At 45.6% G+C, this 19,155-nt stretch overlaps 1 protein-coding gene across 1 annotated transcript in view; it reads left to right on the top strand.

The window, feature by feature from the left end:
- The window catches only part of slc35f1 (solute carrier family 35 member F1), a 455,916-nt gene that overhangs the window by 272,537 nt on the left and 164,224 nt on the right, over positions 1-19,155 (top strand). The window contains exon 3 of the mRNA XM_041188566.1: positions 1,762-1,889. Coding sequence (XP_041044500.1) covers positions 1,762-1,889 — 128 coding nt within the window. The remainder of the gene's footprint in view (positions 1-1,761; positions 1,890-19,155) is intronic.

Raw genomic sequence — 19,155 nt, 5'->3', positions numbered from 1 at the left:
CCCCTGACGTCATTTTACGTGTAGGCAAGCAGGCCCTGCCCCCTGCTCACTGACGGCAAAATTCTGCCCAATGTGCCTGTTGTAAGTTGTTGGTATATAAGGTATTCATAGTCTTAGGTAGTACAACAGTAAGTATTAATTAGCCACAGAAACTATATACATAGATACAGTAAAGGTCCAAGCTGAGAGTTGTCTCTGTGCTTAATTCTACACATAGCTTTGTCCAACACTACACTGACCCCTGGTTGCAGGTCATGTGTTCTCATACCTCACTGCGTGGGTGGTACTGTACTCAGTCCCACACTAACCCATTATGTATTAGACCCTTATACTACAGAGTCTAGTGTAACCTGATAGACCAATATAAATAGGTTATTGAATTTGCAAAGTAATTTTAATTATTTACATTCCTAAGATTACTTGGATCATCATAAAAACATAAAAAAGTACATCTTACAAAAAAAGTACAAAAATAAGTACAATCGTGCTTTTTCAGATATGAAAGTATTTTTATTAAACAAACTAATTTCTGCATAAATATATTGATATAGAATAAACAGTTTTGGAATTATTTCCTATGATGTATTTTTGCACAGCAGAAAGCGCTGAAGCTGCTTTGATCCTATTAGAACTTCTGTCATTACATATTGCTCACTTTTATTTGAAAGGTTATCTAAATTTCATCACAGTGTGTATTTACAGAAGGAACCAACTTATAGCCCATCTAGTTGACGCAGAGATCATTGGCTGAACGACTTGGATGTTGTGAAATTGGCCTGAAATTGAACAAGTTGACAGGGAGCAACTGAAATGCCAACATTTTAAACCAATCAATGTCATATCCAAAAGAAAGGAATATGTGAGGATTAGGTAAAAACCAAAATGAACAATAGAATGAGAAATGCGTAGGCTTATTGCATAAATAGCACAGCGTAACATCTTCAAGCTCCAAGATGATGTAACTTTGCTCCCAGGCTGAACCATGCAGCTGTAAATTAAAAACTACATTTTGGGGCCTAACTGAATTTTATAAAAATAAATAATAACAATTGTGAATTTCCTCAATGGGTGTATTTTTTCAATATTTCCTCTTTTTCCTTTTCCTGGCCATGACGACTTGCATACTTTAAATCTGCAAAATTAGAAATCTTGGGTTCAGAAAAGCAAAGGCAAATGTCCCAAATCAGTGCCATGAATGTTCAAATATGTTAATATTTTCATTTTATGCTATTACATTTATATTTAATCAATTTAGTACAATGTCGTACTTCCACAAATCTCAATGCAAAAATATGATAGTTAAAAAAAGAGAAAAGTTGCCCACTTCGATTCAGGAGGAGGGATGTAGATTTTCCAAACTCTACCCCATTGTGATCACAGACAAAAAAAATTGCAGACACCCTGATTGTAATCACACTAACTTCTTGGCTACAGTTAATTTGATGAACAGAGGAAAATATGCCCTCACAATTGTTTTCATTTATTTTTATAAAATTCAGTTAGACCTCAAAAAATAGTTTTTAATTTACAGCTGCATAGTTCAACCTGGGAACAAAGATACATCATCTTGGGGCTTGAAGATGTTACACTGTGCTATTTATGCAATAAGCCTACACATTTTTCATTTTATTGTTCATTTTGATTTTTATCTAATCCAAATGTTACAGAATCCTTACTTTGCAATCAAATAGTTGAAACCACAACAACTTCTTAACAGTGACTGGTTGCAGTTGTAACCTGGTGGTCTTTTCTTTTGCACAGGAGAAGAGAACCTGTTGGCAATACTAAAAAGAAGATGGTGGAAGTACATGATCTTGGGAATAATAGATATAGAAGCCAACTACCTTGTAATAAAGGCTTACCAGTATACAACCCTGACGAGTGTGCAGGTAGGTGCACAAAGGTTTGCTATTAACTGTACTTCAGCTGAAATGTAGACACAGAGTAAATGGCTACAAGATAAATTAATAAACATGTTCTTTTTGTATTAATTTTGTTTGCATGTAAATGCATTGGGGTTAATTTCTACATTTACTGCCCAAGCAGTAATATGACGGGGCAGATTGCACGCCATTTATAGAATTTGGCAGATTTTCATTCCATTGACTGAAAATGTGGTGAAGGTGAAAACCTGTCCAGTTGTTCACAGAATTCATAATACAAGGATATTAAAGAAACCACTATTGCAAAGGAATTCTTGGTTGCAAGGCTTTCAACTTATTGGGCTGATCTTTGTGTTAGCAACCGCTGTACACCAGCACAAGGGACACAACAAAAAGGATGATGGCTTGTAATTCTGGAAATAGGTGGGAGCTTCATAATATAATAATAGAAGTTGTGTAATTGTGCCTTTCACTCCGGCATGCGCCTGCCGAACGGAATATTGCAAGTCTGCGCGATGACATTAGGACACTTGCCCAACGTCATCAAATGTGATTTTATGCTCAGCTGTGCCGGGCGTGCACCTGCCCTCCCCGAGCTTAATGTTCTACCCATAATTTCCTGGCCACCATGCTAGCTCATCATCAGATGCAAATTTCATTTCACTAATGGAAGTCCAGTTTTGTTGCTGTAAGACTCATTCAGTGCCATTTTTGTATGGTTCTTTTCTTGTTGGCCCTCAGTTTTTTATGAGCTTTTGAGCTGATTGGTGTAGCTCTTATTCCCTCAGCATCGTTGACGGATTTTGCCCTTGGCGGTGGTGCTCAGCGGGGGCGGTCAGGAAGCCGACTGTCACCCGCAATCGACTCTGCACTGCGATTTCCCGCTGGTGGGCCAATTAAAGTCCGCCCAGCATGGAACGGAAGTGGCAACGCTGAGCGCTACCTGTGCAGGAGGATGAACAGGCCGAGCGTGAACTTTGTGCATGCACGTGAAAGACCGTTTCAATCTCCCTGAGACACGGAGCTTTCTCAGGGAGATGAAGGGCTGTTTGAAAAAAAATAAAGGAAATAAAATTGTCATAAGACATGTCCCCTCACCTGACTCTGTCACGAGCTGGGACATGTTTATAATCCAAAAATAAAATTTTTATTTGATGTTTATTTGCTTTAGGAAGCTTCATCCCACTCGTGAATGTGGTTTCCTAAAAAATGTAAAGGCCACTTGGCTTTTTCGCCTGCCCGCCAACCATTAGGTTGGCTGGGCAGTGTAAAATTGAATTTAATTAGCTTCTTAATGTGCCTAATGGGCCTTTTAAATGTCAGTGGGCACGCAGCCGACTCCGGCATGCGCCTGCCGAACAGAATATTGCAAGTCTGCGCGATGACATCAGGACACTTGCCCAACATCATCACATGTGATTTTATGCTCAGCTGTGCCAGGCGTGCACCCGCCCTCCCTGAGCTTAATGTTCTACCCATAATTTCCTGGCCACCATGCTAGCTCATCATCAGATGCAAATTTCATTTCTCTAATGGAAGTCCAGTTTTGTTGCTGTAAGACTCATTCAGTGCCATTTTTGTATGGTTCCTTTCTTGTTGGCCCTCAGTTTTTTATGAGCTTTTGAGCTGATTGGTGTAGCTCTTATTCCCTCAGCATCGTTGACAGTGCCAAATGGGTTTCCCAATGCAAAGCCCTCTATGTGATACCCTTGGAAAGAAAGAAAAATGAGTAAAGGGATGCCAGGCAGCCGAGGCTGCACAAAAAGTACCCTGTGCCTCCTTGGCAGAACCTGCTCACCCACACCTGCAGACAGAGATTCCCAGAATTCATTTTAAGAAATGATTAATGCAAGTAGGGACTCCTGTTCCTAAAGGAAACTGGAATTGTAGACTTGATAGCAGCACTGTTGCATGAATGACCACAGAGTTGGATTGTGCTTCAGAATCACCTCATCCGCAGCATGGCCTGAATGACGTGGTACTGCATGCCAGGGTGACCATCAGCCAGCACAACCTGATTGAGCACACTTGCCAAGTTGTTACCAGTCATATTTACAAGCATTGTCACATCTATCTCGCAGCAATGGTAAGGGACTGTCTTCATAGGGTCCTTGTCAGTGAAGAGTCAGACGTAGATCTGTGCCACTTACAACTAGGGCACCTGCTGTTACTCTGCAGCAGAGATTGGCATATGTGATGTGCTCCACACCCAGACAAACCAGTTCTAGCAGAAGATATTGTTTGTTTCCTACAGCCGCGCTTTTTTCCACTGTACCAGCCAAAGGTCAACTTATCCTGACTTTCAGTTCTGCTGTTTAATTGGATTGGCTTAGTAACAAAGGGCAGCATTTTACAGGCCCCAGTTGGTGGATTGGGAGGCATAGGAAACCCATAAAATTCTCTGGGTGGCTTTCCTGCCACCCACCTGCCTGCCCCCGACCTGCCAGAAGCTTTACTAAGCCTGCCCTCACCCAAATTGAGGCCCTTAAGTGGACAATTAGTGGCTATTAGCTTCCCGACTGGCCATATTTTGAGGCTAGCAGATGTAGGTCAGGAATGGGGAGGGAATGTCCAGCATGTTAGCCTGCTTGAGCTGTGAGTGGAAAAAGGGGTGTGCATCTGTCACTGGCCCCCTTTCCCAATTGGGTGTTCCCCCACCCCCAAGATAGGGCCCCTGGCTGTCCCCTCCCCACTGGCCTTTCCAACATGTTCCTCACTCCCATGCTCTTCCCCACTTCCCAGGGCCTCCCCTCCTATGCTTGCCACAATACCCCTGGACTTATCTTTGTCCTGGCCTCCCGGCACTTAGAATCCAGAAACTTCCTGTGGTCCCAGCTGTGGTCACTGCTCTTGGTGGCGCTGCTAGGACTAAACAGCTGTCAGGCAATCAGAATGGCCAGCAGTTCTGAGCTGGGGCTTCTTCCCAAGTGAGGAGCGGAAGTCCTATCTCCAGCTAATTAATGCTCTGTGGATGCAGGGCATGCACTCCAACTTTTTTGGTGGCGAGGCAGGGAACCCCATCATTTAAAGAATCCTGCCCATAAAGTCTGTTTTACAATGCTGCTGTGATCTCTTTTAATGAAACTGTTTATATTGTGGAAGATTGTGCCACTGGTCTCACTGCTGGCAAGTGCAAATTCAGGACCCACATTTGGTCCTAACATTGGGGTCCCAAAATGGGTGGGAAAATCCCCAGGTTTAACGTCACCAATGCCTCCAAGGGTTAAAAAACAAGGAAAGTATTCTGTAAACTAGGTTTAGATTTCCTGGAATTTAGAAGTTTTGGGGTGATTTGATTGACCTTTTCAGGATATTAAGGGGAATGGATAGTGCATTAAAGAGAGACTATTTCTGCTGGTGGGGGAATCTAGAACCAAGGGGCATAATCTGAAAATTGGAGCCAGATCCTTCAGGTGTGTAATTACGAATCTCTTCCACACACTAAAGGAGTAGAAGTTTGGAACTCTTTTCTGCGAATAGCAATTGATGCTAAATGAACTGTTAATTTTAAAATTGAGATTGGTAGCTTTTTGTTAACCAAAGGTATTAAGGGATTATGGGACAAAAGTGGGTATATGGAGTTAGATCACAAAGCAGCCATGACCGCATTGACCAGAATTTTCAGATTGGCGTGTGGGGGCGAGCCCGGCACTCCAATGCATAAAGTGACGCGCGGTGACACCCGGCGTGTGTCCCGATGTCACTGCATGTCATTCCAATCTTTTGCACATCGGAGTTGGCTGCGCGCCTGCCGAACTGTCAAAGACCTGTTAAAGCCATTAGGAAACTAATTTAGATAATAACCAGGGCTGCCCATCCAACCTTAAGATTGGCGGGCAGGCGAAGAGCCCAAGGGGCCTTCGCATTTTTCGGAAACCTCATCCATGGGCGGGATGAGGTTTCCTGAAGGTTAAATTAAATAAATAAGCATTTTTCACACAATTCATAAACATGTCCCAGCTCATGTGACAAAGGCCCAGAGTCTTTCTACCATCTACAAGGTTCATGACACTGTCACATGAGGGGACATGGCTAAATAATTTTAATCTTTATTTAAAACTTTCAATCTGAACTTAATCTCCCTGAGGCAGCTCCATGCCTCAGTGAGATCTCTGCACTCTTTCGTACGCATGCGCACGAAAGAGCACAGGACCCGACTCTCCCTCCTCCCTCCTCCCACACAGGTAGTGCTGAATCATGCGTCACGCTAGGCGGACCTTAATTGGCCCGCCCACGTAAAATGGCAGTGCGCAGCTGATTGTGGGCAGTGATTGGCCCCGTGTCCGCTCCCGACCAGCCTGCCCAACAGGCAGAAAATTTTGCTCATTGAATGGTAGAACAGACTCAAGGGCCAGAATTTCAGTTGAAAACATGGCCCTGCTCATGTGACAGAGCCCCTGCCCACCCCCACTGATCCTGGACGCCAAAGGGAAAATTCTGCCCAAGGGGATAAATGGTCAATTCCTGTGACCTACAAGCTATAATTGTAATAATGGACTTCCATTATTATTGTTAAAGATGGGATTAAATCAGTAACCATCCAGCGAGAAAAAGTAGAATAAATGTTGGGAATTAATTATCATAATTGACAGATTCAGAAGGTTATCACCCTCAGGTGTTCAAAGCAGCTATGGACATGAGATTCTAATTTTACATGAGGCATCTGTCGCATGTCAACAAATTAGTAGACCTGTAAAAACTAGATTGATGTGCACATATCCATCTTAAATACTTAGTTGTAAGGAAGAATTCATTCCTTGTATTTTGCACATCAGTGGTGTAGGAGTAGGATTGTAATAAATGAACAAATGTATGACATTACAGAGATGATGTAGTTTAAAATGACAGAGACTGAATGTGAGTATCTCAAAACAAGATGGACAGAAAGGGACATTGCTCTCAATTGTACTAATCCAATGTGTTGTTGGAAAGAGATGGTATTTTTTCATGTTATTCCTTGAGTTAGTTGAAAGTTATGGTGTTGACTTTCATTGTAAGGTCAGAAAGGGAAATGTGTGCCAATGATTGTAGTCTTCAGTTCCATTTACAATTCCTCAGATAATGAAGCAATCATGCCTACATGTAGCAAGACCTAGACAACATCCAAACTTGGGCTGATAAATGGCACGTAACGTTTGTGCCACATAAATTGCCAACAAGAGTCCACCCCCTGTCACATTCAAAACTATTACCATCACTAAATCCATCAATGTCCTTTGATTTACTATTGACCAGAAATTTAACTGCAGCAGCCACATAAATACTGTGGCTAGAAGAGCAGATCAGAGGCTGGGTATTTTGTGGGGAATGACTCACATCATGGCTGCCCAAAGCCTTTCTACCATCTACAAGGTGTATGTCAGGAATATGATGGAAAACTCTCTATTTGCCTGGATGAATGCAGTTCTAGGAACGCTCAAGAAGCTTGACACTATCCAGGACAAAGCAGCTGACTTGATTAATACCTCAACTACCACCTTAAATATTCACTACCTCCAACACCCACACAATGTGCTGAAGTCTGTACCATCTACAAGATATACTGCAGCATCTCGCCTTAGCTCCTTTGATAGCACTTTCCAGATCTGTGACCTCTACTACCTAGATGGATGAGGGCAGCAGGCCCCTTGGAACACCATCAACTACAAGTACCCCTCCAAGTAATAAAACAGCCTGACTTGAACTATATCTCTGTTTCTTCATCATCGCTGGATCAAAAAGTTGGAACTTCCTCCCCAATAGCACTGTGGGTGCACCTACACCAGATGGACTACAGCGATTCAAGAAGGAGGCTCACCACCACCTTCTCAAAGGCAATTTAGAATAGGTAATAAATGCTGGCCTTGCCAGTGATGCCCACATCCTGTGAAGGAATAAAAAAAATGCAGTTGAGAAAAGATTCTTGTTAGTGTGCAGAGTGCCAATGTGCCTGTGACCAATTATATTGTTATTGATTGTATATTAGTTGACATTTGCATGACCTTTCCTCCAATATAAGTTCAGAGATGCGGATGCTTGATGATGACTGCACGATGTTCTGTAGCGTTCTCAGATAGTGAAGCAGTCCATGTCCACATGCTGCAAGACTTGGTCAGCATTCAGGCTTGGGCTGAAAAGTGGAAAATAATGTTCGAGCCACACAAGTGCCAGACAATGACCATCTCCCACAAGAGAGAATCTAATCATCTCCTTTGACATTAAATGGTATTGCCTTCATGAATAATCCACCCAGCTACATCCTGGAGGTTACCACTGACCAGAAAATTAACTGGACCAGCCATATAAATACTGTGGTTACAAGAATAAGTCAGAGGCTGGGAATTCTCTGACGAGTAACTCACCTCCTGACTCCCCAAAGCCTCTTCAACATCAACAAGTTACCAGTTAGGAGTGTGATGGATTACTCTCCAATTGCCTGGGTGAGTGCAACTTCAGCAACACCCAAGAAGCTTGACATCCATCTAAGACACAGTAGCCACCTTGATTAGCATCCCATCAGCTGGTGTACCTTGTTATGGCCAGGTGAGAAGGAGAGAACTGGCTCCCCTCTATATTCAACCTCCTCGGTTGGGCACAACAAAGGTATAATTTTCTTTAATCACAAGGATATGCCTTTTCCAAATCCAAATATATTTAATTATTTAAGCTGTGAGCAATAAAGAGCCAATCGAACAAAGTTTTCTTGAGTTAAAGAAGGAGCAAATTTATTACTGTTGCTGGGTCAAAATAGAAAACATAGAAACTGGGAGCACGAGTAGGCCATTCGGCCCTTCGAGCCTGCTCCGCCATTCATTATGATCATGATTGCTCATCCAACTCAATAGCCTGTTCCCGCTTTCTCCCCATACCATTTGACCCCTTTTGCCCCAAGAGCTATATCTAACTCCTTCTTGAAAACATACAATGTTTTGGTCCCAACTCCTTTCTGTGGTAACGAATTCCACAGGCTCACCGCCTCTGGGTGAAGAAGTTTCTCCGCATCTCAGTCCTAAATGGTCTACCCTGTATCCTCAGACTGTGACCTCCGGTTCTGGACTCCCCCACCATCGGGAATATCCTTCCTGCGTCTACCCTGTCTAATCCTGTTAGAATTTTATAGGTTTCTATGAGATCCCCCTTCATTCTTCTGAACTTCAACGAATATAATCCTAATCGACTCATTCTCTCCTCATATGTCAGTCCCGCCATCCCAGGAATCAGTCCATAAGACATAGGAGCAGAAATTAGACCATTTGGCCCATCGAGTCTGCTCCGCCATTCAATCTGTTTCTCAACCCCATTCTCCCGCTTTCTACCCGTAACCTTTGATCCCTTACCAATCAAGAACCTGTCTATCTCGGGCTTAAATACACTCAATGACCTGGCCTCCATAGCCTTCTGTGGCAATCAGTTCCATAGATTCACCACTCTCTGGCTAAAGAAGTTTCTCCTCATCTCTGTTCTAAAAGGTCTTCCCTTTACTCTGAGGCTGTACCCTCGGGTCCTAGTCTCTCCTACGAATGAAAACATCTTCCCCATGACCACTCTATCCAGGCCTTTCAGTATTCTGTAAGTTTCAATCGGATCCCCCCTCATCCTTCTAAACTCCATCGAATACAGACCCAGAGTCCTCAAACGTTCCTCATATGTTAAGCCTTTCATTCCTGGGATCATTCTTGTGAACCTCCTCTGGACCCTCTCCAGGGCCAGAACATCCTTCCTGAGATACGGGGCCCAAAATTGCTCACAATATTCTAAATGTGGTCTGACCAGAGCCTTATAAAGCCTCAGCAGCACATCCCTGCTTTTATACTCTAGTCCTCTTGAAATAAATGCCAACGTTGCATTTGCCTTCCTAACTACCGAGTCAACCTGCAAGTTAACCTTAACAGAATCCTGGACTAGGAGTCCCAAGACCCTTTACACTCCAGATTTCTGAATTCTCTCCCCATTTAGAAAATAGTCTATACCTCTGCTCTTCTTACCAAAGTGCATGACCTCACACTTCCCCACGTTGTATTCCATCTGCCATTTCTTTGCCCATTCTCTAACCTGTTCAATCCTTCTGCAGCCTCCTCACCTCCTCAATAGCAGCCTCCCCGCCTCCTCAATAGTACCTGTCCCTTCACCTATCTTTGTATCATCTGCAAACTTAGCAAGGATGCCCTTAGTTCCTTCATCTAGATCATTAATGTATAAAGTGAAATGTTGTCCCAACACTGACCCCTGCGGAACTCCACTAGTCACCGGCCGCCACTCTCTGCCTCCTGCCAGACAGCCAATCTTCTATCCATGCTAGTACCTTGCCTCTAACACCATGGGCTCTTATCTTACTGAGCAGCCTCCTGTGCGGCACCTTTTCAAAGGCCTTCTGGAAGTCCAAGTAGATAACATCCATTGGCTCTCCTTTGTCTAACCTACTTGTTACCTTCTCAAAGAATTGTAACAGATTTGTCAGTCATGACCTCCCCTTGATTACTTTGCCCTATTTTACTATGCATTTCCAAGTATTCTGAAATCTCATTCTTAATAATGGACTCTAAAATCTTACCAATGACCGAGGTTAGGCTATTTGGCCTGTAATTTCCCGTCTTTTCCCTCACTCCCTTCTTAAATAGGGGGGTTACATTAGCGATTTTCCAGTCCTCTGGGACCTTCCCTGACTCCAGTGATTCCTGAAAGATCACCACTAACACCTCCACTATCTCTTCAGCTATCTCCTTCAGAACTTTGGGGTGTAATCCATCTGGTCCAGGTGATTTAACCACCTTCAGACCTTTTAGTTTTCCTAGCACCTTCCCCTTGGTAATGGCCACCATAATCACCTCTGTCCCCCGCCTCTCTTGAACTTTGGGGACGTTACTCGTGTCTTTGACTGTGAAGACTGACGCAAAGTACATATTCAGCTCCTCCGCCATTTTTTTGTTCCCTACTACTACTTCTCCAGCATCATTTTCCAGCGGCCCAACGTCCACCTTTGCCTTTCTCTTACCCTTTATATATCTAAAAAATATCTTGCAATCTTCTTTTATATTACTGGCCAGTTTACCCTCATATTTAATCTTCTCCCTCCTTATTTCTTTTTTAGTTGCCCTCTGTTGGTCTTTGTAGGCTTCCCAATCTCTTGGTTTCCCACTGCTCTTCGCCGGGTAAACCTTTGTTGCACCCCTTCTATAGCAAGCACATCCTTCCTCAGATAAGGAGACCAAAACTGCACACAGTATTCTATGTGTGGTCTCACCAAGGCCCTGTATAATTGCAGCAAGACATCCCTGTTCCTGTACTCGAATCCTCTGGCTATGAAGGCCAACATACTATTTGCTTTCTTTACCACCTGCTGTACCTGCATGTTTACCTTCAGCGACTGGTGTACAAGGACACCCAGGTCTTGTTGCACATTCCCCTCTCTCATTTATAGCCGTTCAGATAATAATCTGCCTTCCTGTTTTTGCTACCAAAAATGAATAACCTCACATTTATCCACATTATACTGCATCTGCCATGCATTTGCCCACTCACTCAGCTTGTCCAAATCACACTGAAGCATCTCTGCATCCTCCTCACAGCTCACCCTCCCACCCAGCTTTGTGTCATCTGCAAATTTGAAGATATTACATTTAATTCCCTCATCTAAATCATTAATATATATTGTGAATAACTGGGGTCCCAATACCGATCCCTGCAGTACCCCACTAGTCACTGCCTGCCATTCGGAAAAAGACCTGTTTATTCCTACTCTTTGTTTCCTGCCTGCCAACCAGTTTTCTATCCATCTCAATACACTACCCCCAATCCCATGCACTTTAATTTTACATGCTAATCTCTTATGTGGGACTTTGTCGAAAACCTCCTGAAAGTCCAAATAAACCACATTCACTGGCTCCCCCTCATCAACTCTATGAGTTACACCCTCGAAAAATTCCAGTAGATTTGTCAAGCATGATTTCGCTTTTATAAATCCATGCTGACTCTGTCCGATTCTGCCACTGTTTCCCACGTGCTCAGCTATTAAATCTTTTATAATGGACTCTAGAATTTTCCCCACTACTGATGTCAGGCTGACTGGTCTATAATTCCCTGTTTTCTCTCTGCCTCCCTTTTTAAATAGTGGGGTTACGTTAGCTACCCTCCAATCTGTAGGAACTGTTCTAGAGACTATAGAATCTCGGAAGATGACCACCAATGCATCCACTATTTGTAAGGCCACTTCCTTAAGTACTCTGGGATGTAGATTATCAGACCCCGGGGATTTATCAGCCTTCATTCCCATCAATTTCCCCAACACCATTTCCCTACTAATACTGATTTCTTTCAGTTCCTCCCTCTCACTAAACCCTGTGTTCCGCAACATTTCTGGTATGTTATTCGTGTCCTCCTTTGTGAAGACGGAACCAAAGTATGTATTTAGCTGGTCAGCCATTTATTTGTTCCCCATTATAAATTTCCCTGTTTCTGACTTTAAGGGACCTACATTTGTCTTCACCAATCTTTTTCTCTTTACATACCTATAGAAACTCTTAGAGTCAGTTTTTATGTTCCCTACAAGCTTACTCTCATACTCTATTTTCCCTTTCTTAATTAATCCCTTGGTCCTCCTTTGCTGAATTCTAAACTGCTCCCAATCCTCAGGTCTGTCCTGGAACTTCCTAACAGCACTGTGGGTGTACCTGCACCACATGGACTGCAGCTGTTCAAGAAGGCAGCTCACCACCACCTTCTCAAGGGCAACTAGGGATGGGCAATAAATGTTGGTCCAGCCAGCGAAGCCCACATCCCATGAATGAACAAAAAAAATTGTACCAAAAAAGAGAGAGGGAGAGAGCCCAGCTTTCAGCTGGTTTCCTGTGCTGAAAACATTTTTGCAATAATGTCTCTGCAGTGGCTCTAGCCTGGCCTGAAATACTTCACGCATTGTGTAGTTTTGGATGGGTCTGTCTGTGGCAGCGATTGTTTCAACATCTAGCACTTTGCACTTTAATGTCTCTTCCTTACATATGAAGAGTTTCCATGGACCTTTGAATTATAGGAAATATCTCTCACTTCACATTCCCCTGAGGTTGGTTTGTTTGTTTTTCACCTTCACCTTTGAAGGTGGCCTAGCATTTTTAAGTACTCTGTTCTGTCTCATTTCAAATTGCAAAATTTCCAGTCAGTTGAAAGTTGAAAATCATATTCTCAGAGATAGAGGGGCATAGCCTCATGACAATCTACATCACTTGGACTGCAGCAGTTCAAGAGGGTGGCTCGCCACTACCTTATCAAGGGCAACCAGGGATGGGCAAAAATATTTATCTTGCCATCAATGCTCACATCCCAGGAACAAATTAAGAAGAAAAGGCCATGCACACTCAAATTCTCACATTTTCTGTTCTCAAAAAGCACACATCATGGCCAGAATTTTACATTCGGTGTGCTGGTGCCGCCACGCCGGAACCTAATATGATGTGTGATGACATTGGGCGTGCATCCCGACGTCATCACGCACCATCGTGATATTTTGGTAGGCGGGCGCTATGAGGACGGATGCGCACCTGCCATTAATTAACGGGCCAGTTAAGGCCCTTGAGGCACCAATTGTCTTTGATTTTGGGCAGCCCGTGCGATTTTCAGGGCGTCGCAGGTGCACAACGGCCAGGCAGGTAGGCCACATTTTTAAAAACCTCATCTACGGGCAGGATAAGAGGGGTGAGTGGACTCGCTAATGCGAGTTGTTAGTACTTTAGATTATAACATACTGCTGCTTGCTTGTGTGAACAGGACAACTTCATTTCTCTTCGGAGCTGCTTTGACAGAAATAACAGGCTTCAGTTCAGGACTCCTGAGGAGTCATAACATTTGGGGCGTTCCAGGTATCAGACAGCCTTCCCTTACCCTGGGAATGTGGATTGTGGTCTCTGCTGGAGGCACCTCCTCTGAGAAGGAAGAGAGGGCCAGAAGGGGGAGGAGGCCAGGTGTCCCAATTCAGCCTGCAGGGGAGTGACCTATGGGAGGAGAGGCGCAGGCACAAGGGGTGCAGGGCCAACAGGAAGGCCAAGGCGGAATGGGCCGCAGAAGACGCCACTATGCTGCTGCCAGGGTTTACAGGTGGCGATGCAGCTATTTCAATATGATTGAGGTGCAATGCTGAAGGAGGCTCTGCCTCTCAAGGGAGACCGTGACCTCCATCTGTCAGATGATCAGCCCTGAGATCAGCTCCAACTGTGTGGGTGGACACCCCATACCAGTGGCGCTGAAGGTCACAGTGGCCTCAACCTCTATGCCTCCAGCTCATTCCAGGAGTCAGTGGGGGATCTTTGTGGAGTCTCCCAATCAGCTTTCCACATTTGTGTCAAGCTGGTGACAGATGCCCTGTTCAGGCGTGCTTTGACTTTCATTCACTACCGCATGGACGAGGCCAGCCAGGCAGAGCGAGCCAGATGCTTTGCCGCAATTGATGAGTTCCCCGTGTCCAGAGTGCCATCAACAGCACACATGTGAACCTGGTGCCTTTGTGAACAGGAAGGGATTCCACTCCACGTAGTGCACATAGTGTGTGACCATAAAATGCTGACTCTGAAAGTCTGTGCAAGGTACCCTGGCAGCTCCCATGATGCTTACATCCTGAGACACTCCCAAGTGCCGAGGCTCTTCAGTGCTCCAGCCCAGCTGGATGGATGGCTGCTGGGCAACAAGGGCTATCCCCTCAAAAGGTGGCTCATGACGCCTCTCCGCTATCCAAGAACAGAGGCCAAGTAGCGGTACAATAGGAGCCATGCCTCCTACCAGGCTGCGATAAAAAGAACCAACAGTCTTCTCAAGATGCACTTCCGATGCCTGGACCATTCAGGTGACGCACTCTAATACCCCCCAGATCGTGTGTCACTGACAGTGGTTGCATGCTGCCCTCTCCACAATCTGGTGCTGGAAAGGGGGGGTGCAGTGGAGGAAGAAGATGTTGATGCAGCTGCTCTGGCAGCAGACGCTGAGTCCAGCAGTGAATCCGAGGACGAGCACACTCAGGAGAACGCTGAGGGGATAGATACTGACCTGGGCAACCTCCAGGGAGGCAGGGACACCTGGCAGGCTTTAATCCAATGCTCCTTCAGCTTGCCCACCACAGATGAAACACCACCACATGCTGGGGCTGCAGGCTCCATACTTGATACCTGAGAGCAACATTTCCTTTGTCAACAACATGTGCCATTTCAGTAAAGTTCAATGACAAACAAGTGACTCATAACATCATGGGTTACCCTTCAATTGCAGAACTAATGAAGCACCCAGAGGCTTGTTGATCACAAACGCATTTAATGGTGTGGTCCTTGCATGCATAAAACAAATTAAATGGAAAGGCGTTCTCCATCACACCTACTTATAAATAACTTAAAAGTGGGGGGGGGGGAACTATCACCAGTGATAAGCCCGTGTTGTGCTTAAGTTGTTTTAAGTTTTCGTTTGCGAGAGCTACGTCTTGGTATTTCCCCCTCGCTGGCACCAATATTGGAGATAGCCTGCTCACTCTGCTGTCCTGCTGGCCTTGATGACCTTGGCAGGCGCCCTCTGGCCCATGGAGCCTGTGCTGGCCCCCGTGGGAGGGAGCAGCCAGAGCCACGGCTGGCATCTCCCCAGTCGCCGCAGCCTCATCAGATGCCACGGTCACTGGCACAGGGGCGGAGGAGTTGCTGCTGTCATCCAGGGCACCCTGAGAGGGGCCCACAGAGACAACAAGCAGCTCGTGCGCTGACGTGAAGTCGCTTTGGACCTCCCTGCTCACCATTGATGGATGGGCACCTAGCTGGGATACTGAGTGCCCAATCCATCTGCCACACTGACAGTGACCACCTGAGATCATTGCCAGTGTGAGGTCTTGCAGGTCCGAGCGCAACCCCAGGAAGCCCTGATTGAGCTCCTGGGGCAACCTCTCCATGAGAATTGTCACTCTCTCCATGGAGGAGGTAGTGCGCTCAGCCATGAGGGCCATTGCATTTCTCACGCTCCGCATGGACTCCATCACGGAGACCATGTCACACATTCCCTCATGTATCTCCGCCAGATCTTCCCGCAGACCCCACTGGATTTCCAGCATCTGCTGCCTCAGGGATGACACCAGAGGCACATCATCAGCCACCGACTGAGAATGTTCCTGGCCCCCAGCAGTCCTTCGACTGCCAGCGCCCTGGGGTCTCTCTGATGCCGCCTGCACCTCAAGTGAGTGTGAAGTGCCCTCACTGCGCCGAGATACTATCCACCGATCTAATGCTCACTGAGGTGTTGGTATCTGCACTGGTGCCTGCCTGCCTGAGAGGGTGTGACGCTGGTGCATTTCTGTCATCTGTGTCCTCTGATGTGAGCGGCGGGCCTTCAGGCTCCTGGCCTCGAGGGTCTTCTGGTGAGCCTGAAAGGAAAAACAAGGACATATGATCAGTTGAAGTCATTACACTGTTACTGTGCATGCCTGGCACCCGGATCAGGGTGCCCTCGTCTTTCCATTATCAATGGGGATTCCAGGTTCGAGGCTCACATCAATATAGAGACAACAGTGGAATGGTTGCCATGACAGACATTCTGACCTCAGTGCATTGCATTCCTATCTCCCTATGGCACCCCAACCTTACCGTGGCTGGTTGACCTAGGCGTATGGCGCCTCTCCAGCTCCAGGGCCTCCTGTGCGTATCTGGACAGGATTAGAAGGTGGAGCAGTCCTCTGCCAGTCTACAACCTCTCAGCAATTTTTGTGGGATGTCCTCTGAAAGGGGAGAGGAGCATTGATTAGTCCACGCTGTACCTGCATTGCCATTGCAGCCTGGCCAACCCCACCTGAGGAACACCTGAAAGGGCTCAGCTGATTTGTGACCCTGGAGCCGCAAGACACTCATTCCAAGCAGCCAGGACTCACCCCTTTGCCCAGATGCTGCCTCATGACATTTACCATTCACACTCTAAGAACTCTGAGGTCCGGGGAAGGAGGGTTGGGGTCGGGGGACTGCGCTCCTAACTGCTGTGCTAAGTAACCCATGCCAACACGGTACTCACCCTTCCCGATCGCAGGAGGTTATTGAAGTGCTTATGGCACTGTGCACATATGCACCTCACCACATCATGGGAGCTCACCCTGGATGCCACCTCCTCCCAGGCATTTTTGGTGAGGTGGGGGAGCCTCTTCACCCGTCCCTGGGGTCCAGTATAACGTGTGCTGCCACCTCCTCCAGGAGGGCAGTGAGACACTCATCAGAAAAACGTGGGGCTGACTGCCCCACCTACTTGCCCTCCCGCCTGCCGTGTTCAGCGCTGAGGTTCTCCATAACAAGGATCCTCCAAGTCAATGGCAGCCTCTGCACGGCTGTCGCAGCCACTTTTGAATCGGCTATCGGGTCATTGTTGGACCCAGCAGGCATTGAGCTCCTGCCCCGGCTGTCCATTCTCGCTGGTGCTGTAGTCGTGTATTACACTGGGTGGGCCTTAATTGGCCCGTCTGCTTAAAATGCTGGTGTGGAGTCAATCGTGGGCAGTGGTCAGGTTCCTCACTGCCCCCGCCAGCTGAGCCCACCCAACCGATGACGAAACCATGCTGACTTTGCCCTATTTAACCATGCACTTCCAAGTATTCTGAAATCTCATTCTTAATAATGGACTCTAAAATCTTACCAACAACCGAAGTCAGGCTAATCGGTCTGTAATTTCCGTCTTTTCCCTCACTCCCTTCTTAAACAGGGGGTTACATTAGCGATCCAGTCCACTGGGACCCTCCCTGACTCCAGTGATTCCTGAAAGATCACCACTAACACCTCCACTATTTCTTCAGCTATCTCCTTCAGAACTCTGGGGTGTAATCCATCTGGTCCAGGTGATTTAACCACCTTCAGACCTTTCAGTTTTCCTAACACCTTCTCCTTGGTAATGGCCATCATACTCACCTCTGCCCCCCGACTCTATTGAACTCTGGGGATGTTACTCGTGTCTTCCACTGTGAAAACTGACGCAAAGTACCTATTCAGTTCCTCCGCCAATTCTTTGTTCCCCACTACTACTTCTCCAGCATCATTTTCCAGCGGCCCAATGTCCATTTTTGCCTCTCTTTTACCCTTTATATATCTAAAAAACTCTTGCAATCTTCTTTTATATTACTGGCTAGTTTACCCTCATAATTAATCTTCTCCCTCCTTATTTCTTTTTTAGTTGTTCTCTGTTGGTCTTTGTAGGCTTCCCAATCCCCTGGTTTCCCACTGCTCTTCGCCACATTGTATGCTTTCTCTTTAGCTTTTATGCTGTCCCTGACTTCCCTTGTCAGCCATGGTTGCCTCATCCTCCCTTTAGTATGTTTCTTCTTCCTAGGGATGAATTTTTGCTGTGTCTCCCAAATTACTCCCAGAAACTCCTGCCATTGCTGTTCCAATGTCTTTCCTGCTAGGCTCATCTCCCAGTCAATTCTGGCCAGCTCCTCCCTCATGCCTCTGTAGTTGCCTTTATTCAACTGTAATACCATTACATCTGATTCCAGCTTTTTCCTCTCAAATTGCAGGGTAAATTCTATCATATTATCGTCACTTCCTCCTAAGGGTTCCTTCACCTTAAGCTCCCTGATCAAATCTGCCTCATTACACATCACTAAATCTAGAATTACCTGTTCCCTAGTGGGCTGCACCACAAGCTGCTCCAAAAAGCCATCTCATAGACATTCCACAAATTCCTTTTCTTGGGATCCACTACCAATTTGATTTTCCCAGTCTACCTGCATATTGAAATCCCCCATGATCACTGTAACCTTGCCTTTCTTAGACACCTTTTCTAACTCCTGGTGTATCTTGTGCCTCACATCCTGACTATTGTTCGGAGGCCTATACATAATTCCCATTATGGTTTTTTTAACCGTTGCGGTTCCTCAACTCTACCCACACAGATTCTACATCATCTGACCCTATGTCATTTCTTGCTATCTATTTAATTTCATTTCTTACTAACAAAGCAACCCCACCCCCTCTGCCAACCTGCCTATCTTTTCGATAGGATGTATATCCTTAGATATTTAGCTCCCAGTCCTGATCCCCTTGCAGCCATGTCTCCGTGATGCCCACCACATCATACCTGCCAATTTCAATCTGCGCCACAAGCTCATTTACCTTATTTCGTTTACTGCATGCATTCAGATACAACACCTTCAGTCCTCTATTTCCTGTCCCCTTTTTCATTGTCATCCTTTTATCTGATGTGCTTGAAGTTAGATTCCTAACCCTTTTCAAACACTCTGTCCTATTTTGTGTTCTGGGGACTTTAATAGCCTCTCCTGGGCTCTCCTTTTTTTTTCAGTTTTTTCATA

This window comes from Carcharodon carcharias, chromosome 5 (assembly GCF_017639515.1).
Source record: "Carcharodon carcharias isolate sCarCar2 chromosome 5, sCarCar2.pri, whole genome shotgun sequence".
In the NCBI taxonomy this organism is placed as follows: Eukaryota; Metazoa; Chordata; class Chondrichthyes; order Lamniformes; family Lamnidae; genus Carcharodon; species Carcharodon carcharias.
The sequence above is the reverse complement of the archived record's forward strand: the minus strand, read 5'-3'. Positions and strand labels throughout refer to the sequence as shown.